This window comes from Oncorhynchus tshawytscha, linkage group LG07, assembly GCF_018296145.1.
Source record: "Oncorhynchus tshawytscha isolate Ot180627B linkage group LG07, Otsh_v2.0, whole genome shotgun sequence".
Taxonomy (NCBI): Eukaryota; Metazoa; Chordata; class Actinopteri; order Salmoniformes; family Salmonidae; genus Oncorhynchus; species Oncorhynchus tshawytscha.
The window spans coordinates 68,047,966-68,072,151 of NC_056435.1; the positions used below are offsets into that span (position 1 = coordinate 68,047,966).

Genomic DNA, 24,186 nt, shown 5'->3' on the forward strand with positions numbered 1-24,186 from the left:
GAATGGAGACAGAGAATGTTCTTTCACTGATTTTATAAAATGTTAAAAATAGCATCACGCTTTTCTCTTGTGCAACGTTGTCAACACATCTGGGTTGCTCTTATTCCCGCCCCCATTGCAGAATACAGCCTTTTGACAGCATGTACTAAAGTTGATTTAATCCACAATTGCATTAGCTTGGTCCCCTCATTTTGGTGATTGGTATTTAGGCTGTGACAATGAAACGGCATCAAGAGGTTTTAGCAAGGAAGTTTGGTAGGGAGACTTGATACCTATGTTTTAGTGGGGATGTTTGGTAGGGAGACTTGATACCTATGTTTTAGTGGGGATGTTTGGTAGGGAGACTTGATACCTATGTTTTAGTGGGGATGTTTGGTAGGGAGACTTGATACCTATGTTTAGTGGGGATGTTTGGTAGGGAGACCTGATTTGTAACTATTAAAACAATTGTGTCGAACAGAATGGGAACCCAAATATCATGGTGATGCAGAATGATCCAAATGCAGACACAGGAGGCAGATGGTTGGAGTTTTACAGTGTTTATTAATCCAAAAGGAGTAGGCAAGAGAATGGTCATGGACAGGCAAAAGGTTAAAACCAGATCAGAGTCCAGGAGGTACAGAGTGGCAGACAGGTTCGTGGTCAAGGCAGGCAGAACGGTCCGGCAGGCTGGTACAGATTGGCAGACAGGCTCGTGGTCAAGGCAGGCAGAACGGTCAGGCAGGCAGGTACAGAGTCCAGAAACAGGCAAGGGTCAAAACCGGAAGGACTAGAAAAAAGAGAATAGAAGCAGGAGTAGGGGAAAACCACTGGTTGACTTGGAAACATAAAAGAAGAACTGGCACAGAGAGACAGGAAACACAGGGATAAATACACTGGTACAGAGAGACAGGAAACACAGGGATAAATACACTGGTACAGAGAGACAGGAAACACAGGGATAAATACACTGGTATAGAGAGACAGGAAACACAGGCATAAATACACTGGCACAGAGTCAGGAAACACAGGGATAAATACACTGGGACAGAGAGACAGGAAACACAGGGATAAAACACTGGTACAGAGAGACAGGAAACACAGGGATAAATACACTGGCACAGAGAGACAGGAAACACAGGGATAAATACACTGGTACAGAGAGACAGGAAACACAGGGATAAATACACTGGTACAGAGAGACAGGAAACACAGGGATAAATACACTGGTACAGAGAGACAGGAAACACAGGGATAAATACACTGGCACAGAGAGACAGGAAACACAGGGATAAATACACTGTTACAGAGAGACAGGAAACACAGGGATAAATACACTGGGACAGAGAGACAGGAAACACAGGGATAAATACACTGGGGAAAACAAGCGACACCTAGAAGGGTTGGAGATAAGCACAAGGACAGGTGAAACAGATCAGGGCGTGACACCAAAAGTGGATGTTTGATTCTTGGGGATAATTCATAATTCATTTAAAAATAGTTTGGTTAGTGTGAAGGGGCAGATTTATGTCCTCTCGTCTTCGGGAGATTTTATTATCTATTTACTGGATTTAGTCTGATGAGTGGAGCAATTCTAATTCTTAACAATGGGCTAAACTATAGGACAATTAGTGTACTTGTCAGAAACAACACTACTGTTATTCCCTACAGTTATTTTATTATTAAAGCTAATACAGTCTCTTGTCAAAGCTAATACAGTCCCTGGTCAAAGCTAATACAGTCCCTGGTCAAAGCTAATACAGTCCCTGGTCAAAGCTAATACAGTCCCTGGTCAAAGATAATACAGTCCCTGGTCAAAGCTTAATACAGTCCCTGGTCAAGGCTAATACAGTCCCTGGTCAAAGCTAATACAGTCCCTGGTCAAAGCTAATACAGTCCCTGGTCAAAGCTAATACAGTCCCTGGTCAAAGCTAATACAGTCTCTTGTCAAAGCTAATACAGTCCCTGGTCAAAGCTAATACAGTCCCTGGTCAAAGCTAATACAGTCCCTGGTCAAAGCTAATACAGTCCCTGGTCAAAGCTAATACAGTCCCTGGTCAAAGCTAATACAGTCCCTGGTCAAAGCTAATAGTCCCTGGTCAAAGCTAATACAGTCCCTGGTCAAGGCTAATACAGTCCATGGTCAAAGCTAATACAGTCCCTGGTCAAAGCTAATACAGTCCCTGGTCAAAGCTAATACAGTCCCTGGTCAAGGCTAATACAGTCCCTGGTCAATGCTAATACAGTGCCTGGTCAAAGCTACAGTCCCTGGTCAAGGCTAATACAGTCCCTGGTCAAAGCTAATACAGTCCCTGGTCAAGGCTAATACAGTCCCTGGTCAAAGCTGTCCCTGGTCAAGGCTAATACAGTCCATGGTCAAGGCTAATACAGTCCCTGGTCAAAGCTAATACAGTCCCTTGTCAAGGCTAATACAGTCCATGGTCAAAGCTAATACAGTCCCTGGTCAAAGCTAATACAGTCCCTGGTCAAGGCTAATACAGTCCCTGGTCAAGGCTAATACAGTCCCTGGTCAAGGCTAATACAGTCCCTGGTCAAGGCTAATACAGTCCCTGGTCAAAGCTAATACAGTCCCTTGTCAAGGCTAATACAGTCCCTGGTCAAGGCTAATACAGTCCCTGGTCAAAGCTAATACAGTCCCTGGTCAAAGCTAATACAGTCCCTTGTTTTTCTTTTCTCAGGGAATCTTCCCGACCAGCTACATTCACTTGAAGAAGGCCATTGTAACCAACAGAGGGTAAGTATCACTCCCTTTCTTATACCTAATGACTTTCTCTGAGGAGACGAAGCAGGGGAGAGAGAGGGGGTGTTAAGGAGAGGGAGGAGAGAGAGAGAGGGAGGAGAGGAGAGAGGGAGGAGAGGAGAGAGGGATCGAGGAGAGGAGAGAGAGAGGAGAGAGGGATGGAGAGAGAGAGAGAGAGAGAGAGAGAGAGAGAGAGGAGAGAGAGGGAGGAGAGGGAGGAGAGAGAGTGAGGAGAGAGAGGGAGGAGAGAGAGAGAGGGAGAGAGAGAGTGTGAGAGAGAGAGAGAGATAGAGAGTGAGAGAGAGAGAGAGAAAATTACTGTCCCTCTGTCTCTCTCACTCTCCTCCCTCCATCGCTCTATCCCTCCCTATCTGATTGATTCCTCTTGCTGTCCCTGTGTTCTACTCTGTCTGACTGCAGAGGTTCTGATTTATAACTAGTTCTAGATTTACAGTGTCCAGTTACCTGGCAGACTATGGGAAAGGCCCGTCTTGTACTGAGAATCACCTCAGTGAAATCATCAGTCAGGACCGACAAGATCATCTCGATCACTTCTTAGGGGAACACTTATTTTACTATGTCCAGTGCCTGGCTTGGTACTGGGAAACTACAGTCATTTACTTGTTCCAGTTATCCAGCACTGTACAGGGAAACTACAGTCATATACTTGTTCCAGTTATCCAGCACGGTACAGGGAAACTACAGTCATATACTTGTTCCAGTTATCCAGCACGGTACTGGGAAACTACAGTCATTTACTTGTTCCAGTTATCCAGCACTGTACAGGGAAACTACAGTCATATACTTGTTCCAGTTATCCAGCACGGTACAGGGAAACTACAGTCATATACTTGTTCCAGTTATCCAGCACGGTAAAAAAACACCAAAATGGTGCCAGTCCATAGTCATGGTACAGTTAAAGTACAGTCAGGATAGACAAGACAATTTATCTCACTACTTAAGCTATGTTTTTTTTAAATTCTTTATATTTTTAATTGAACCTTTATTTAACTAGGCAAGTCAGTGAAGAAGATTCTTATTTACAATGACGCCAAACTCGGACGACGCTGGGCCAATTGCGCGCCACCCTATGGGACTTCCAATCACAGTCGGCTGTGACACAGCCTGGAATCGAACCAGCACTGAGATGTAGTTCCTTAGACCGCTGGGCCACTTGGGAGCCCATTCCACAGCATATTACAGGGAAGTCCTATACTGTACTGGGAAACATCCCAGAATGTGCTGGGATCAGCCAGCAGGATAGACAGGATAGACAGGATATACAGGATGGACGGGATAGACAGGATAGACAGGATAGACAGGATATACAGGATGGACGGGATATACAGGATAGACAGGATATACAGGATAGACAGGATAGACAGGATATACAGGATAGACAGGATAGACAGGATAGACAGGATAGACAGGATGGGCAGGATAGACAGGATAGACAGGATAGACAGGATGGACAGGGTGGACAGGATAGACAGGGTGGACAGGATAGACAGGATAGACAGGATAGACAGGATAGACAGGATGGACAGGATAGACAGGATGGACAGGATAGACAGGATATACAGGATGGACAGGATAGACAGGATGGACAGGATGGACAGGATAGACAGGATGGACAGGATAGACAGGATGGACAGGATGGACAGGATAGACAGGATGGACAGGATAGACAGGATGGACAGGATGGACAGGATATACAGGATGGACAGGATGGACAGGATAGACAGGATAGACAGGATGGACAGGATAGACAGGATGGACAGGATATACAGGATGGACAGGATAGACAGGATGGACAGGATAGACAGGATGGACAGGATAGACAGGATGGACAGGATATACAGGATGGACAGGATGGACAGGATGGACAGGATATACAGGATGGACAGGATAGACAGGATGGACAGGATGGACAGGATAGACAGGATGGACAGGATGGATGGGATGGACAGGATGGACAGGATAGACAGGATGGACAGGATAGACAGGATGGACAGGATAGGGATGGACAGGATGGACAGGATGGACAGGATGGACAGGATGGACAGGATAGACAGGATGGACAGGATGGACAGGATGGACAGGATGGACAGGATGGACAGGATAGACAGGATGGACAGGATAGACAGGATGGACAGGATATACAGGATGGACAGGATGGACAGGATATACAGGATGGACAGGATATACAGGATGGACAGGATATACAGGATGGACAGGGGATGGACAGGATAGACAGGATGGACAGGATATACAGGATGGACAGGATGGACAGGATATACAGGATGGACAGGATGGACAGGATAGACAGGATGGACAGGATAGACAGGATGGACAGGATAGACAGGATGGACAGGATAGACAGGATGGACAGGATAGACAGGATGGACAGGATATACAGGATGGACAGGATGGACAGGATAGACAGGATGGACAGGATAGACAGGATGGACAGGATGGACAGGATATACAGGATGGACAGGATGGACAGGATAGACAGGATGGACAGGATGGACAGGATAGACAGGATGGACAGGATAGACAGGATGGACAGGATATACAGGATGGACAGGATGGACAGGATGGACAGGATGGACAGGATAGACAGGATGGACAGGATGGACAGGATGGACAGGATAGACAGGATGGACAGGATAGACAGGATGGACAGGATAGACAGGATGGACAGGATGGACAGGATATACAGGATGGACAGGATATACAGGATGGACAGGATAGACAGGATAGACAGGATAGACAGGATAGACAGGATATACAGGATAGACAGGATAGACAGGATAGACAGGATAGACAGGATAGACAGGATATACAGGATAGACAGGATAGACAGGATAGACAGGATGGACAGGATAGACAGGATAGACAGGATAGACAGGATGGACAGAATAGCTTTTAAATTTGACACATCAAATAACACCATTTTATTATATAATGTTGTGTGTGCTGGATTTAAACGTGCAAGCCAAGCGCCACCACTATCAGTAGCACTGTCAAAGTTGTACAAAAACAAGTCTGCAAACAAGCAAACACCGGGCACAAACAATGTGTTTACAATACCGCATTGGTAATAAAGCATTATTTATTAGACCGCAACTTCTGAGGTAGCTAGTTTTAGCTTGGTACCTAGTTACCACCAATACAACCAGTATGAAATATGAAAACAATGACCCGTAGTAACTGCAGTCATTTTCATTATTCTTAGCAATGATTTCGGGAATCCTTGTGAGTAAGTATTAGCTAGGTAGACACTTGTTGTTCGCCTGTTGAAATTGAACTTCAGTTCATAAATAACTCTGTTGCCCAAAGCTAACATTAAAAGCAGCCATCTAGCTTCATCTGGTTAGTAAGTCTCGACCTGACCGTGTTATGTGTTGTGAGGCTAGTCACAATTAGGATTAGGCACAATAGTGGAATTTGCAGTTTGCCTTCAAAATAAAAGTACCTCTTTGAAAGTGATACAGAAGGTTACAATTGGTGGAATCATATTGTCACATTTAGACTAGATAATGTTAAACGAGGTTGGAATGTAAAGCAATGCAATGGGGTATCAGTCTACTCGGTGACACCCATAGAACACAACTGTGAAGAGTTTCCGAAAATATTAGCGTTGTAGCTCTTATTGTGGGACTGTGACTGTGTGAAATCACCTCCCCAGTCAGCCTATTGTGTGGATTGACATTCATATTGAACTGTACAGCTTTACCTAAGGATTGGGGATCAATGAAATGGGGTATCAGTCTACTCAATACCCAAGATATTTTTTCCCAATGTCCTCCTAAACACCCACGCGGTATTGTTTTTCCTCAGGAATAGTGTTCAATACACACAGGTTGACAATAAATGTGGCTGAATTTACAGTTTTTACAGAGTCCTGCAATAAGAGCTACAACGCTAATGTTCTCTGGGTGTCACTGAGTAGGCTGATACCTCATGTCATTGATCCACAATCCATAGTTGAGGCTGTACAGTGAAATAAGTATGCAATTCTAAAGTATAATACATCCAGATTCTAGTCAAATTAACACATTTTTGTCTTTCGTTGATTTTATTTTAACATTCCAACTTCGTTTAGCATGATCTATTCAATTATGGCATGATTCTACTATTTGTATTCATTTGCATCACTGTCAATGACAAACTTTCACCTTCCAACACGACAACATCCCTAAGCACACAGCTAAGACAATGCTGGAGTGGCTTCGAGACAAGTCTCTGAATGTCCTTGAGTGGCCCAGCCAGAGCCCAGACTTGAACCCGATCAAACATCTCTGGAGAGACCTGAAAATAGCTGTGCAGCAACACTCCCCATCCGACCTGACAGAACTTGAGAGGATCTGCAGAGAAGATTGGGAGAAACCTCCCAATACAGGTTTGCCAAGCTGGTAGCTTCATACCCAAGAAGACTCACGGCTGTAATCGCTGCCAAAGGTGCTTCAACAAAGTACTGAGTAAAAGGTCTGAATACTGATGTAAATGTGAAATTTCAGTTGTCTTTTTTTGTTATACATTTGCAGACATATCTAAACCTTGCTTTTTCTTTGTCCTTATGGGTATTCTGTGTAGATTTATTAGAGGGGAAATACAATTTAATCCATTTTAGAAAAACAAAATGTGGAAAAAGTCAAGGGGGTCTAAATGCTTTCTGAATGTTTATTTACTTCTATAGTCAAGAGATTGATGTGTGCTGTATGAACGGATGAGTTGCTTCAAAGAGCTAATGGGTATCACTTCATTTATAAACACCATATAAAAACATGTTCTGTGTTTCTTTCACACACAGATCATCTGTACTAGTTGTTCAAGCTCTGGTCTTGTCCCGTCTTGATTACTGTCTGATAATATGGTCAGGTGCAGCAAAGAACGATCTGGCAAAGCTGCAGCTGGCTCAAAACAGAGCAGCACGCCTTGCCCTTACCTGAACATACAGAACTCACATCATCAACATGCAGGACCGTCTTTCATGGTTGAGGGTTGAGGAGAAATGGACTACTTCTCTTCTAACCACTTGTATAAGCTATTTGCGTACACTTCCAACCACTTCCAATAAGCTAGACACACAGTAGACACACAGTAGACACACAGTAGACACACAGTAGAGCCACGTCATCATGGAATGCTCTGCCACCAGAGGTTATTCAGGCAAAAAGTTTAGCAAGTTTAGCTTAAAAAAATATATATACAATATATATATATATATATATATATCACAGATCATCTCGTCTTTCTAAATATCTAATTGAACTGTACTGGATATAACAATATTAATATCTATGAATGAATAGTCTTTAAATCACTGAAGCTGGAGTCTTATATCTCCCTCTCTAACTTTAAGCATCAGCTGTCAGAGGAGTTTACTGATCACTGTCCCTGTACACAGCCCATCTGTAAATAGCACACCCAACTACCTCATCCCCATAGTATTACTTACCCTCTTGCTCTTTTGCACCCCAGTATCTCTACTTGCACATCATCATCTGCACATCTATCACCCCAGTGTTTATGCTAAATTGTAATTATTTTCACCTCTACAGCCTATTTATTGCCTTAGCTCCCTAATCTTCTACATTTGCACACACTGTACATATACTTTTCTATTGTGTTATTGACTGTATGTTTGTTTATGTGTAACTCTGTGTTGTTGTTTTTGTCGCACTGCTTTGCTTTATCTTGGTCAGGTCGCAGTTGTAAATGAGAACTTGTTCTCAACTGGCCTACCTGGTTAAATAAAGGTGTTCTCAACTGGCCTACCTGGTTAAATAAAGGTGTTCTCAACTGGCCTACCTGGTTAAATAAAGGTGTTCTCAACTAGCCTACCTGGTTAAATAAAGGTGTTCTCAACTGGCCTACCTGGTTAAATAAAGGTGTTCTCAACTGGCCTACCTGGTTAAATAAAGGTGTTCTCAACTAGCCTACCTGGTTAAATAAAGGTGTTCTCAACTGGCCTACCTGGTTAAATAAAGGTGTTCTCAACTGGCCTACCTGGTTAAATAAAGGTGTTCTCAACTGGCCTACCTGGTTAAATAAAGGTGTTCTCAACTGGCCTACCTGGTTAAATAAAGGTGTTCTCAACTGAGCCTACCTGGTTAAATAAAGGTGTTCTCAACTGACCTACCTGGTTAAATAAAGGTGTTCTCAACTGGCCTACCTGGTTAAATAAAGGTGTTCTCAACTGACCTACCTGGTTAAATAAAGGTGTTCTCAACTGACCTACCTGGTTAAATAAAGGTGTTCTCAACTGGCCTACCTGGTTAAATAAAGGTGTTCTCAACTGGCCTACCTGGTTAAATAAAGGTGTTCTCAACTAGCCTACCTGGTTAAATAAAGGTGTTCTCAACTGGCCTACCTGGTTAAATAAAGGTGTTCTCAACTGGCCTACCTGGTTAAATAAAGGTGTTCTCAACTGGCCTACCTGGTTAAATAAAGGTGTTCTCAACTGGCCTACCTGGTTAAATAAAGGTGTTCTCAACTGGCCTACCTGGTTAAATAAAGGTGAAATTAAAATGTTAAACATCTTGGTGCCTTTCCAATATATAACTCATATTTATAACTCATATTTATAACTCATATTTATAACTCATATGTATAACTCATATGTATAACTCATATGTATAACTCATATGTATCTCATATTTATTTTAAATGTTATTTAGTATATAATGTCCTTGTCTATAAAAGTTCTGTACTTTGTCATGTATTTGTCATGTATTATGTGGACCCCAGGAACAGTAGCTGCCTCATGCGCAGTAGCTAACAGGGATCCTAATAAGCTAAACTTAAACCTGAGACACAAGGAAATACAACTTTAAAAGCCAAACCAACAGTAAACCAAAACAGTCTCTATCCTATCTGACAGTAGTCCCTGGTGTTTGATATTCACAGGTGTGTCCTCAGGAGCAGGGTCCCAATGGGAGTGACACAGGATATATATATTTTTTATTGTAACTTTATTTCTCTCTGTCTTTGGTTGTTTCCTAAATGACTCTCTATCCCCTATTAAGTGCACTTATTTTGACCAGGGACCATAGGGCACCGTTAATAAGTAGAGCACTATATAGGGAATATGGTGCAATTTAGGACACATCCTTTCTTTGGGTTTGAGTGATGGAGGTGCTGATTTCTCATAAATATTTATGGAAAAGAAACATTTTTTTTCCCCGATCCCGGCATCTGCCTATACTGCAGTCAGAGAGCTAGAGACTTCAGAACATCAGAGCATGTTTCAGACGGAGCCAAATACTACAGTCTACTGTACATCTCAGACAGAGCCAAATACTACAGTCTACTGTACATCTCAGACAGAGCCAAATACTACAGTCTACTGTACATCTCAGACAGAGACCCATATTCTACAGTCTGTCCATCTGAAACAGAGCCAAATACTACAGTCTAATGTATATCTTTTATTGTAGTCTACTGTACATCTCTGTCAGAGCCAAATGACTACAGCCTACTGTACATCTCAGACAGAGCCAAATACTACAGTCTACTGTACATCTCAGACAGAGCACTACTATAGTCTACTGTACATCTCAGACAGAGCCAAATACTACAGTCTACTGTACATCTCAGACAGAGCCAAATACTACAGTCTACTTACATCTCAGGAAAGAGAAACATTTTTTTCTACCGTCCGGCATCTGCCTACATCTCAAACAGAGCCAAATACATCAGTCTAATGCATCTTTCAGACAGAGCCAAATACTACAGTCTACTGTACATCTCAGACAGAGCCAAATACTACAGTCTACTGTACATCTCAGACAGAGCCAAATACTACAGTCTACTGTACATCTCAGACAGAGCCAAATACTACAGTCTACTGTACATCTCAGACAGAGCCAAATACTACAGTCTACTGTACATCTGAAACAGAGCCAAATACTACAGTCTACTGTACATCTCAGACAGAGCCAAATACTACAGTCTACTGTACATCTCAGACAGAGCCAAATACTACAGCCTACTGTACATCTCAGACAGAGCCAAATACTACAGTCTACTGTACATCTCAGACAGAGACTACTACAGTCTACTGTACATCTCCGACAGAGCCAAATTCCACAGCCAACTGTACATCTCAGACAGAGACAAATACTACAGTCTACTGTACATCTCAGACAGAGCCAAATACTACAGCCTACTGTACTTCTCAGACAGAGCCAAATACTACAGTCTACTGTACATCTCAGACAGAGCCAAATACTACAGTCTACTGTACATTTTTTATTATTTTTTTTGTTTCACCTTTATTTAACCAGGTAGGCTAGTTGAGAACAAGTTCTCATTTGCAACTGCGACCTGGCCAAGATAAAGCATAGCAGTGTGAACAGACAACACAGAGTTACACATGGAATAAACAATTAACAAGTCGATAACACAGTAGAAAACAAAGGGGGGAGTCTATATACAATGTGTGCAAAAGGCATGAGGAGGTAGGCGAATAATTACAATTTTGCAGATTAATAACACTGGAGTGATAAATTATCAGATGGTCATGTACAGGTAGAGATATTGGTGTGCAAAAGAGCAGAAAAGTAAATAAATAAAAACAGTAAGGGGATGAGGTAAGTAAAAATGGGTGGGCTATTTACCGATAGACTATGTACAGCTGCAGCGATCAGTTAACTGCTCAGACAGCAGATGTTTGAAGTTGGTGAGGGAGATAAAAGTCTCCAACTTCAGCGATTTTTGCAATTCGTTCCAGTCACAGGCAGCAGAGAACTGGAACGAAAGGCGGCCAAATGAGGTGTTGGCTTTTGGGATGATCAGTGAGATACACCTGCTGGAGCGCGTGCTACGGATGGGTGTTGCCATCGTGACCAGTGAACTGAGAGAAGGCGGAGCTTTACCTAGCATGGACTTGTAGATGACCTGGAGCCAGTGGGTCTGGCGACGAATATGTAGCGAGGGCCAGCCGACTAGAGCATACAAGTCGCAGTGGTGGGTGGTATAAGGTGCTTTAGTGACAAAACGGATGGCACTGTGATAAACTGCATCCAGTTTGCTGAGTAGAGTGTTGGAAGCAATTTTGTAGATGACATCGCCGAAGTCGAGGATCGGTAGGATAGTCAGTTTTACTAGGGTAAGTTTGGCGGCGTGAGTGAAGGAGGCTTTGTTGCGGAATAGAAAGCCAATTCTTGATTTGATTTTAGATTGGAGATGTTTGATATGAGTCTGGAAGGAGAGTTTACAGTCTAGCCAGACACCTAGGTACTTATAGATGTCCACATATTCAAGGTCGGAACCATCCAGGGTGGTGATGCTGGTCAGGCGTGCGGGTGCAGGCAGCGAACGGTTGAAAAGCATGCATTTGGTTTTACTAGCGTTTAAGAGCAGTTGGAGGCCACGGAAGGAGTGTTTTATGGCATTGAAGCTCGTTTGGAGGTTAGATAGCACAGTGTCCAAGGACGGGCCGGAACTATATAGAATGGTGTCGTCTGCGTAGAGGTGGATCAGGGAATCGCCCGCAGCAAGAGCAACATGATTGATATATACAGAGAAAAGAGTCGGCCCGAGGTTTGAACCCTGTGGCACATCTCAGACAGAGCCAAATAGTACAGTCTACTGTACATCTCAGACAGAGCCAAATACTACAGCCTACTGTACATCTCAGACAGAGCCAAATACTACAGTCTACTGTACATCTCAGACAGAGCCAAATACTACAGTCTACTGTACATCTCAGACAGAGCCAAATACTACAGTCTACTGTACATCTCAGACAGAGCCAAATACTACAGCCAAATACTACAGTCTACTGTACATCTCAGACAGAGCCAAATACTACAGTCTACTGTACATCTCAGACAGAGCCAAATACTACAGTCTACTGTACATCTCAGACAGAGCCAAATACTACAGTCTACTGTACATCTCAGACAGAGCCAAATACTACAGTCTACTGTACATCTCAGACAGAGCCAAATACTACAGTCTACTGTACATCTCAGACAGAGCCAAATACTACAGTCTACCATACATCTTTCTTTATGGGTGAGGTATAGCGATGTGCCCTGTCTATCTGTCCGTCCAGTTTTTACACCTATATCAGTGCATTTATCCAGACACCTACAGTATGTCATCATCACAACTTCCACAATATTCCCTATATAGTACACTAGTTTTGCCCAGAGACCCATGAGTCTAAAACAGTGTTTTGGGAAGCAGCTTATAAGAGCTATGTCAGCTGTAATTGTCCCTCCATCATCTCCCTGGCCTAGAGAGACACAGCAGTGCATTATGGACCACTAGGGCAATGCACTACATGTTGTAGTTGAAGTGAGGAAGTTTACGTACACCTTATCTCTGTCTTTACACATACCTGTATCTCTGTCTTTACACATACCTGTATCTCTGTCTTTACACCCACCTGTATCTCTGTCTTTACACCCACCTGTATCTCTGTCTTTACACGCACCTGTGTTTACGTACACCTTAGCCAAATACATTTAAACTCAGTTTTTCACAATTCCTGACATTTAATCCTAGTACAATTTTCCCTGTCTTAGGGCAGTTATAGGATCACCACTTTATTTTAAGAATGTGAAATGTCAGAATAATAGTAGAGAGAATGATTTATTTCAGTTTTTATTTTTTTCATCACATTCCCAGTGGGTCAGAAGTTTACATACACTCAATTAGTATTTAGTAGCATTGCCTTTAAATTGTTTAACTTGGGTCAAATGTTTCGGGTAGCCTTCCACAGGCTTCCCACAATAAGTTGGGTGAATTTTGGCCCATTCCTCCTGACAGAGCTGGTGTAACTGGGTCAGGTTTGTAGGCCTCCTTGCTCGCACACGCTTTCTCAGTTCTGCCCACAATTTTGCTATAGGATTGAGGTCAGGGCTTTGTTGTCCTTAAGCCATTTTGCCACAACTTTGGAAGTATGCTTAGGGTCATTGTCCATTTGGAATACCCATTTGTAACCAAGCTTTAACTTCCTGACTGATATCTTGAGATGTTGCTTCAATACATCCACATAATTGTCCTTCCTCATGATGTCATCTATTTTGTGAAGTGCACCAGTCTCTCCTGCAGCAAAGCACCCCCACAACATGACGCTGCCACCCCCGTGCTTCACGGTTGGGATGGTGTTCTTCAGCTTGCAAGCCTCCCCCTTTTTCCTCCAAACATAATGATGGTCATTATGTCCAAACAGTTCTATTTTTGTTTCATCAGTCCAGAGGACATTTCTCCAAAATGTACGATCTTTGTCCCCATGTGGAGTCTGGCTTTTTTTATGGTGGTTTTGGACCAGTGGCTTCTTCCTTGTGGAGTGGCCTTTCAGGTTATGTCGATATAAGACTCATTTTACTGTGGATATAGATACTTTTGTACCTGTTTCCTCCAGCATCTTCACAAGGTACTTTGCTGTTGTTCTGGGATTGATTTGCACTCTTCGCACCAAAGTACGTTCACCTCTAGGAGACAGAACGCATCTCCTTCCTGAGGGGTATGGTGTTTATACTTGCGTACTATTGTTTGTACAGATGAACATAGTACCTTCAGGAGTTTGGAAATTACTCCCAAGGATGAGCCAGACTTGTGGTCTACAATTTTTTTTCTGAGGTCTTGGCTGATTTCTTTTGATTTCCCCATGATGTCAAGCAAAGAGGCACTGAGTTTGAAGGTAGGCCTTGAAATACATCCAAGGGCTCAACTCCAATTGACTCAGATGATGTCAATTAGCCTATCAGAAGCTTTTAAAGCCATGACATAACTTTCTAGAATTTTCCAAGCTGTTTAAAGGCACAGTCAACTTAGTGTATGTAAACTTCTGTCTCTCTTCCCTTTTGCTCTTCTCCTCCACTGTCCCTCTTCCTCTTCCTCTTCTCCTCCACTGTCCCTCTTCCTCTTCTCCTCCACTGTCCCTCTTCCTCTTCTCCTCCACTGTCCCTCTTCCTCTTCTCCTCCACTGTCCCTCTTCCTCTTCTCCTCCACTGTCCCTCTTCCTCTTCTCCTCCACTGTCTCTCTTCCTCTTCTCCTCCACTGTCTCTCTTCCCTCTTCCTCTTCCTCTTCTCCTCCACTGTCCCTCTTCCCCTTCTCCTCCACTGTCTCTCTTCCCTCTTCCTCTTCTCCTCCACTGTCTCTCTTCCTCTTCCCCTCCACTGTCTCTCTTCCTCTTCCCCTCCACTGTCTCTCTTCCTCTTCTCCTCCACTGTCTCTCTTCCTCTTCTCCTCCACTGTCTCTCTTCCTCTTCCCCTCCACTGTCCCTCTTCCTCTTCTCCTCCACTCTCTCTTCCTCTTCTCCTCCACTGTCTCTCTTCCTCATCCTCTTCTCCTCCACTGTCTCTCTTCCTCTTCCCCTCCACTGTCTCTCTTCCTCTTCTCCTCCACTGTCTCTCTTCCTCTTCTCTTCCTCCACTGTCTCTCTTCCTCTCCTCTTCTCCTCCACTCTCTCTTCCTCTTCTCCTCCACTGTCTCTCTTCCTCTTCCTCTTCTCCTCCGCTGTCTCTCTTCCTCTTCTCCTCCACTGTCTCTCTTCCTCTTCTCCTCCACTGTCTCTCTTCCTCTTCCTCTTCCCCTCCACTGTCTCTCTTCCTCTTCTCCTCCACAGTCCCTCTTCCTCTTCTCCACAACTGTCTCTCTTCCTCTTCCTCTTCTCCTCCAATGTCCCTCTTCCTCTTCTCCTCCACTGTCTCTCTTCCCTCTTCCTCTTCTCTCCACTGTCTCTCTTCCTCTTCCTCTTCCCCTCCGCTGTCTCTCTTCCTCTTCCTCTTCTCCTCCACTGTCTCTCTTCCTCTTCTCCTCCACTGTCTCTCTTCCTCTTCCTCTTCCCCTCCACTGTCTCTCTTCCTCTTCCTCTTCTCCTCCACTCTCTCTTCCTCTTCCTCTTCTCCTCCACTCTCTCTTCCTCTTCTCCTCCACTGTCCTCTTCCTCTTCTCCACTGTCTCTCTTCCCTCTTCCTCTTCTCCTCCACTCTCTCTTCCTCTTCTCCTCCACTCTCTCTTCCTCTTCCTCTTCTCCTCTACTGTCCCTCTTCCTCTTTCCCTGCTCCACCACTGTCCCTCTTCCTCTTCCTCTCCACTCTCTCTTACTCTTCTCCTCCACTCTCTCTTCCTCTTCCTCTTCTCCTCCACTGTCTCTCTTCCTCTTTCCCTGCTCCACCACTGTCCCTCTTCCTCTTCCTCTCCACTCTCTCTTCCTCTTCTCCTCCACTCTCTCTTCCTCTTCCTCTTCTCCTCCACTGTCCCTCTTCCTCTTCCTCTCCACTCTCTCTTCCTCTTCCTCTTCTCCTCCACTGTCTCTCTTCCTCTTTCCCTGCTCCACCACTGTCCCTCTTCCTCTTCTCCTCCACTCTCTCTTCCTCTTCTCCTCCACTGTCCCTCTTCCTCTTCTCCACCACTGTCCCTCTTCCTCTTCTCCACCACTGTCCCTCTTCCTCTTCTCCTCCACTGTCCCTCTTCCTCTTCTCCTCCACTGTCCCTCTTCCTCTTCCTCTCCACTCTCTCTTCCTCTTCTCCTCCACTGTCTCTCTTCCTCTTTCCCTGCTCCACCACTGTCCCTCTTCCTCTTCTCCTCCACTCTCTCTTCCTCTTCCTCTTCCTCTTTCCCTGCTCCACCACTGTCCCTCTTCCTCTTCCTCTCCACTCTCTCTTCCTCTTCTCCTCCTCTGTCTCTCTTCCTCTTTCCCTGCTCCACCACTGTCCCTCTTCCTCTTCCTCTCCACTCTCTCTTCCTCTTCTCCTCCACTGTCTCTCTTCCTCTTTCCCTGCTCCACCACTGTCCCTCTTCCTCTTCCTCTCCACTCTCTCTTCCTCTTCCTCTTCCTCTTTCCCTGCTCCACCACTGTCCTCTTCCTCTTCTCCTCCACTGTCTCTTCTTCCTCTTCCTCTTTCCCTGCTCCACCACTGTCCCTCTTCCTCTTCCTCTCCACTCTCCTTCCTCTTCTCCTCCACTGTCTCTCTTCCTCTTTCCCTGCTCCACCACTGTCCCTCTTCCTCTTCCTCTCCACTCCACTCTCCTCTTCCTCTTCTCCTCCACTGTCTCTCTTCCTCTTTCCCTGCTCCACCACTGTCCCTCTTCCTCTTCTCCTCCACTCACCACTGTCCCTCTTCCTCTTCTCTCCACTCTCTCTTCCTCTTCTCCTCCACTGTCTCTCTTCCTCTTTCCCTGCTCCACCACTGTCCCTCTTCCTCTTCCTCTCCACTCTCTCTTCCTCTTCTCCTCCACTGTCCCTCTTCCTCTTCCCTCTCCACCACTGTCCCTCTTCTTCCTCTTCTCCTCCTCTGTCTCTCTTCCTCTTTCCCTGCTCCACCACTGTCCCTCTTCCTCTTCCTCTCCACTCTCTCTTCCTCTTCTCCTTCACTGTCTCTCTTCCTCTTTCCCTGCTCCACCACTGTCCCTCTTCCTCTTCCTCTCCACTCTCTCTTCCTTTCTTCCTCTTCCTCTTTCCCTGCTCCACCACTGTCCCTCTTCCTCTCCACTCTCTCTTCCTCTTCTCCTCCACTGTCTCTCTTCCTCTTTCCCTGCTCCACCACTGTCCCTCTTCCTCTTCCTCTCCACTCTCTCTTCCTCTTCTCCTCCACTGTCTCTCTTCCTCTTTCCCTGCTCCACCACTGTCTCCAAACAGTCTACTTTTAGTCAGTTCAGTTTACCGTTAGACAGGGCTATAATGTACTTGATGTATAGATAATTCAAATATAATCTATTTACACAGTGATCTATAGGGACAGTATGTGAAGGTACGTTGGACCAATCCATATCTTTGGGCTAGATTAGATTTAACATTGGAGCAGTGCTCTGGTGATTGATGTGAGACGACTTTTGGATGAAACACCACCAATATACAATATAATACAATGCAATGCAATGCAATGCAATGCAATGCAATGCAACGCAACGCAACGCAACACAACGCAATATAGTACAATATAATAGAATACAATAGAATAGAGGGGGAAACGTTTTGCTCCTCATTTTTTTTAACCATATTACTACTCAATAGTGAGAAAAGTTAACTATAAAGTGACACACACACACAGACACACACACACACACACTTAGTGGAGACAAAGAAAGGACATTAGAGGACCAGTGGGGAGAAAATGGAAGAATAGGATGCATTCCAAATGACACTCTATTCCCTTTATAGGGCACTAACAGAGCCCTGGTCAAAGGTAGTGACCTATAGAGGGACTAGGGTGCCATTTGGGACGCACAAAAGATACAGCTATACAGTTGAAGTCAGAAGTTTACATACACTTAGGTTGGAATCATTTAAACTCATTTTTCCAACAATTGTTTAGAGACAGATTATTTCACTTATAATTTACTGTATCACAATTCAAGTGGGTCAGAAGTTTACATACACTAAGTTGACTGTGCCTTTAAAGAGCTTGGAAAATTCCATAAAATGATGTCATGGCTTTAGAAGCTTCTGATAGGCTTATTGACATCATCTGAGTCAATTGGAGTTGTGCCTGTGGATGTATTTCAAGGCCTACCTTCAAACGCAGTGCCTCTGTGCTTGACATCATGAGAAAATCAAAAGAAATCAGCCAAGACCTCAGAAAATAAATTGTAGACCTCCACAAGTCTGGTTCATCCTTGGGAGCAATTTCCAAACGCCTGAAAGTACCACGTTCATCTGTACAAACAATAGTACACAACTATAAACACCATGGGACCACGCAGCCATCATACCGCTCAGGAAGGAGACGCGTTCTGTCTCCTGGAGATGAACGTACTTTGGTGCGATGAGTGCAAATCAATCCCAGAACAACAGCAAACGACCTTGTGAAGATGCTGGAGGAAACAGGTATAAATGTATCTATATCCACAGTAAAATTATGTCCTATATCGACATAACCTGAAAGGCTGCACAGCTGTAACGGTTTTCTCCTGGTGAAAGAGAGGCGGACCAAAATGCAGCATGGTGGTTATTCATGTTTAATTTATAAAGACACTATACATGAATAAACTAACAAAAACAATAAACGTGCGAAAACCTAAACAGCCCTATCTGGTGCAAACACAGAGACAGGAACAATCACCCACAAAACCCAACATAAAACAGGCTACCTAAATATGGTTCCCAATCAGAGACAATGACTAACACCTGCCTCTGATTGAGAACCATATCAGGCCAAACATAGAAATAGACAAACCAGACACACAACATAGAATGCCCACCCAGCTCACGTCCTGACCAACACTAAAACAAGGAAAACACACACGAACGATGGTCAGAACGTGACAGTACCCCCCACCCAAGGTGCGGACTCCGAACGCACAACCTAAACCTATAGGGGAGGGTCTGGGTGGGCATCTGTCCACGGTGGCAGCTCTGGCGCTGGACGTGGACCCCACTCCATAATTGTCTTAGTCCACCTCCTTAGCGTCCCTTGAGTGGCAACCCTCGCTGCTAACCTTGGCCTAGGAACCCTAACAACGGGCAGCTTGGGACTGAGGTAGCTCAGGACTGAGGGGAAGCTCAAGACTGAGAGGAAGCTCAGGACTGAGAGGAAGCTCAGGAAGGTTGATGAATCTAGCAGATCCTGGCTGACTGGTGGTTCCGGCAGATCCTGGCTGACTGGCGGTTCTGGCAGATCCTGGCTGACTGGCAGATCCTGGCTGACTGGTGGTTCCGGCAGATCCTGGCTGACTGGCAGCTCTGGTAGATCCTGGCTGACTGGCGGGTCCTGGCTGAATGGCGGGTCCTGGCTGAATGGTGGGTCCTGGCTGACTGGCGGATCCTGGCTGACTGGCAGTTCTGGTGGATCCTGGCTGACTGGCAGTTCTGGCAGATCCTGGCTAACTGGCAGATCCTGGCTGACTGGCGGCTCCTGGCTGACTGGCGGCACTGGCGGCACTGGCGGCGCTGGGCAGACTGGCGGCGCTGGGCAGACGGGTAGCTCAGGCGGCGCTGGGCAGACGGGTAGCTCAGGCGGCGCTGGGCAGACTGGCGATACTGGCGGCTCCTGGCTGACTGGCGGCTCCTGGCTGACTGGCAAAACAGGCTACCTAAATATGGTTCCCAATCAGAGACAATGACTAACACCTCTGATTGAGAACCATATCAGGCCAAACATAGAAATAGACAAACCAGACACACAACATAGAATGCCCACCCAGCTCACGTCCTGACCAACAGTAAAACAAGGAAAACACACACGAACGATGGTCAGAACGTGACAACAGCAAGGAAGAAGCCACTGCTCCAAAACCTCCATAAAAAAAGCAGTTGGCAACTGCACATAGAGACAAAGTTCGTACTTTTTGGAGAAATGTCCTCTGGTCTGATGAAACAGAAATAGAACTGTTTAGCCATAATGACCACCGTTATGTTTGGAGGAAAAAGGGGGAGACTTGCAAGCTGAAGAATACCATCCCAACCGTGAAGCACGGGGTGGCAGCATCATTTTGTGGGGGTACTTTGCTGCAGGAGGGACTGGTGCACTTCACAAAATAGATGGCATCATGAATACGGAAATTATGTGGATATACTGAAGCAACATCTCAAGACATCAGTGAGGATTTTAAAGCTTGGTCACAAATGGGTTTTTAAAATGGACAATGACCCCAAGCATGCTTCCAAAGTTGTGGCTAATTGGCTTAAGGACAACAAAGTCAAGGTTCTGGATTGGCCACAACAAAGCCCTGACCTCAATCCCATACAAAATTGGTGGATAGAACTGAAAAAAATTGTGTGCGAGCAATGAGGCCTACAAACCTGACTCAGTTACACCAGCTTTGTCAGGAGGAATGGGCCAAAATTCACCCAACTTATTGTGGGAAACTTGTGGAAGGCTACCCAAAACGTTTGACCCAAATTAAACAATTTAAAGACACTGTTACTGTTAAGTACTAATTGAGTGTATGCAAACGTTTGACCCACTGGGAATGTAATGAACGAACTAAAACCTGAAATAAATCATTCTCTCTACTATTATTCTGACATTTCACATTCTTAAGATAAAGTGGTGATCCTAACTGACCTAAAACAGGGAACTATTACTAGGATTAAATATCAGAATTGTGAATAACTGAGTTTAAATATATTTGGCTAAGGTGTATGTAAACACAGGTGCATGTAAAGACAGAGATACAGGTACGTGTAAAGACAGAGATACAGGTGTGTGTAAAGACAGAGATACAGGTGCGTGTAAAGACAGAGATACAGGTGCGTGTAAAGACAGAGATACAGGTATGTGTAAAGACAGAGATACAGGTATGTGTAAAGACAGAGATACAGGTGCGTGTAAAGACAGAGATACAGGTGCGTATAAAGACAGAGATACAGGTGCGTGTAAAGACAGAGATACAGGTGCGTGTAAAGACAGAGATACAGGTGTGTGTAAAGACAGAGATACAGGTGGGTGTAAAGACAGAGATACAGGTACGTGTAAAGACAGAGATACAGGTGCGTGTAAAGACAGAGATACAGGTGGGTGTAAAGACAGAGATACAGGTATGTGTAAAGACAGAGATACAGGTGGGTGTAAAGACAGAGATACAGGTGGGTGTAAAGACAGAGATACAGGTATGTGTAAAGACAGAGATACAGGTGCGTGTAAAGACAGAGATACAGGTGGGTGTAAAGACAGAGATACAGGTGCGTGTAAAGACAGAGATACAGGTGCGTGTAAAGACAGAGATACAGGTGCGTGTAAAGACAGAGATACAGGTGCGTGTAAAGACAGAGATACAGGTGCGTGTAAAGAAAGAGATACAGGTGGGTGTAAAGACAGAGATACAGGTGCGTGTAAAGACAGAGATACAGGTGCGTGTAAAGACAGAGATACAGGTATGTGTAAAGACAGAGATACAGGTGCGTGTAAAGACAGAGATACAGGTGGGTGTAAAGACAGAGATACAGGTATGTGTAAAGACAGAGATACAGGTGCGTGTAAAGACAGAGATACAGGTGCGTGTAAAGACAGAGATACAGGTGCGTGTAAAGACAGAGATACAGGTGCGTGTAAAGACAGAGATACAGGTGCGTGTAAAGACAGAGATACAGGTGCGTGTAAAGACAGAGATACAGGTGCGTGTAAAGACAGAGATACAGGTGCGTGTAAAGACAGAGATACAGGTACGTGTAAAGACAGAGATACAGGTACGTGTAAAGACAGAGATACAGGTGCGTGTAAAGACAGAGATACAGGTGGGTGTAAAGACAGAGATACAGGTGCGTGTAAAGACAGAGATACAGGTACGTGTAAAGACAGAGATACAGGTACGTGTAAAGACAGAGATACAGGTGGGTGTAAAGACAGAGATACAGGTGCGTGTAAAGACAGAGATACAGGTGGGTGTAAAGACAGAGATACAGGTGCGTGTAAAGACAGAGATACAGGTACGTGTAAAGACAGAGATACAGGTGCGTGTAAAGACAGAGATACAGGTGGGTGTAAAGACAGAGATACAGGTATGTGTAAAGACAGAGATACAGGTGCGTGTAAAGACAGAGATACAGGTGTGTGTAAAGACAGAGATACAGGTGCGTGTAAAGACAGAGATACAGGTGCGTGTAAAGACAGAGCGGAAGAGACAGCGGGGAGATGGAGAGCTGGAACTATAGAGCCACGTTAGACCTGTACCAGATGTGTCTGTTAGAGATGTGTCTGTTAGAGATGTCTGTTACAGGTGTGTCTGTTAGAGATGTGTCTGTTAGAGATGTCTGTTACAGATGTGTCTGTTAGAGATGTCTGTTACAGATGTGTCTGTTACAGATTTGTCTGTTAGAGATGTGTCTGTTAGAGATGTGTCTGTTAGAGATGTCTATTACAGATGTGTCTGTTAGAGATGTCTGTTGCAGATGTGTCTGTTACAGATGTGTCTGTTAGAGATGTGTCTGTTAGAGATGTCTGTTACAGGTGTGTCTGTTAGAGATGTGTCTGTTAGAGATGTCTGTTACAGATGTGTCTGTTAGAGATGTCTGTTAGAGATGTGTCTGTTACAGATGTGTCTGTTAGAGATGTGTCTGTTAGAGATGTCTGTTACAGATGTGTCTGTTAGAGATGTCTGTTACATATGTGTTTGTGAGTGTGCATGCGTGCGTGTATCCGTACTTGTGTGTGTGTGTTATGGATATAGAGGGACATCAGATCGTAACATGGAGGCAAATATATAACAAGTTGAACTGACGTCGGTGGAATCAGGAAGTAACGTCGGTGGAATCAGGAAGTAACGTCGGTGGAATCAGGAAGTAACGTTGGTGGAACCAGGAACTAACATTGGTGGAATCAGGAACTAACGTTGGTGGAATCAGGAAGTAACGTTGGTGGAACCAGGAACTAACATTGGTGGAATCAGGAACTAACGTTGGATGAATCAGGAACTAACGTTGGTGGGATCAGGAACTAACGTCGGTGGAATCGAGAACTAATGTCAGTGGAATCAGGAACTAACGTCGGTGGAATCGGGAACTAACGTTGGTGGAATCAGGAACTAATGTCAGTGGAATCAGGAACTAACGTCGGTGGAATCGAGAACTAACGTTCGTGGAATCAGGAACTAACGTCGGTGGAATCGAGAACTAACGTTCGTGGAATCAGGAACTAACGTCGGTGGGGGGTTAGGCTCAGGGGTATTAGGACTGTAAGACCTGTGTAATTGCAGTTTGGTTTTAAAGTTTGCAAAACAGATTTTAAAACCATCTTCTGAATGATTTAGGAGGGACATTTATATAGTAATATACAGTTTGCTGGAGATAGATAGTAATACGTTTACAGCATGTCAAATATCTGAAGGCTTTACACACACACACACACACACACACACACACACACACACACACACAAACAATGTTCACAATGTTAGTGATGTGCGGTAAAGCCCGGGCATACATTTGTATTCTGATCCCTTCCCTTACCTGGAACGTTCAGGGCCTATCTTACCCAGGCTGATTGCTTCTGCCAAATTAAAGGCCTTGCCCTGCCTGAAACCTGAAGTCAGAAATAACTTCCTCCATTGGGAGCAGCTAATGGATTTATTATCTGTCTGTCACTCTGTAACGGAAACGCTGGGAGTCGAGAAGCAGGTGCTGGGGGTGAGTTTAATAATACAAGACAAGAGTAGCGTCTGGACATGAAACACATAACTAACACTGCCTGGGGAATGGAACTAAGGGACTGACGGGAGCCGACCCCCACAACGTTGAACGTCCAGTAGGTATCTGACGGCATAGGAGGGACCTCCCTTGATGTCCAGTGGAGGTGGAGGTGTGTCATGGGGGACAGCCTCAGCCAGGGGACCAGGAACCAACAGCCTGAGAAGGGAGACATGAAAGGAAGGTGAGATATGGTCGTCACTGGGGAGCTGTAATCTATACGTTACCTCGTTGACCCTCCGGAGAACCTTGAACAGCCCCACAAACCAGGGGCTAAGCTTCTTGCAGGGCAGGTGGAGTGGGGGGTTCCTGGTAGAGAGCCAGACCGATCACCAGGTTGGAACACAG

General features: G+C 44.7%; 1 protein-coding gene across 2 annotated transcripts in view; it reads left to right on the plus strand.

The window, feature by feature from the left end:
• The window catches only part of dock3 (dedicator of cytokinesis 3), a 427,692-nt gene that overhangs the window by 185,524 nt on the left and 217,982 nt on the right, over window positions 1–24,186 (plus strand). For both annotated transcript variants that reach the window (XM_042324863.1, XM_042324864.1), the window contains exon 4: window positions 2,679–2,734. In XM_042324863.1, coding sequence (XP_042180797.1) covers window positions 2,679–2,734 — 56 coding nt within the window. The remainder of the gene's footprint in view (window positions 1–2,678; window positions 2,735–24,186) is intronic.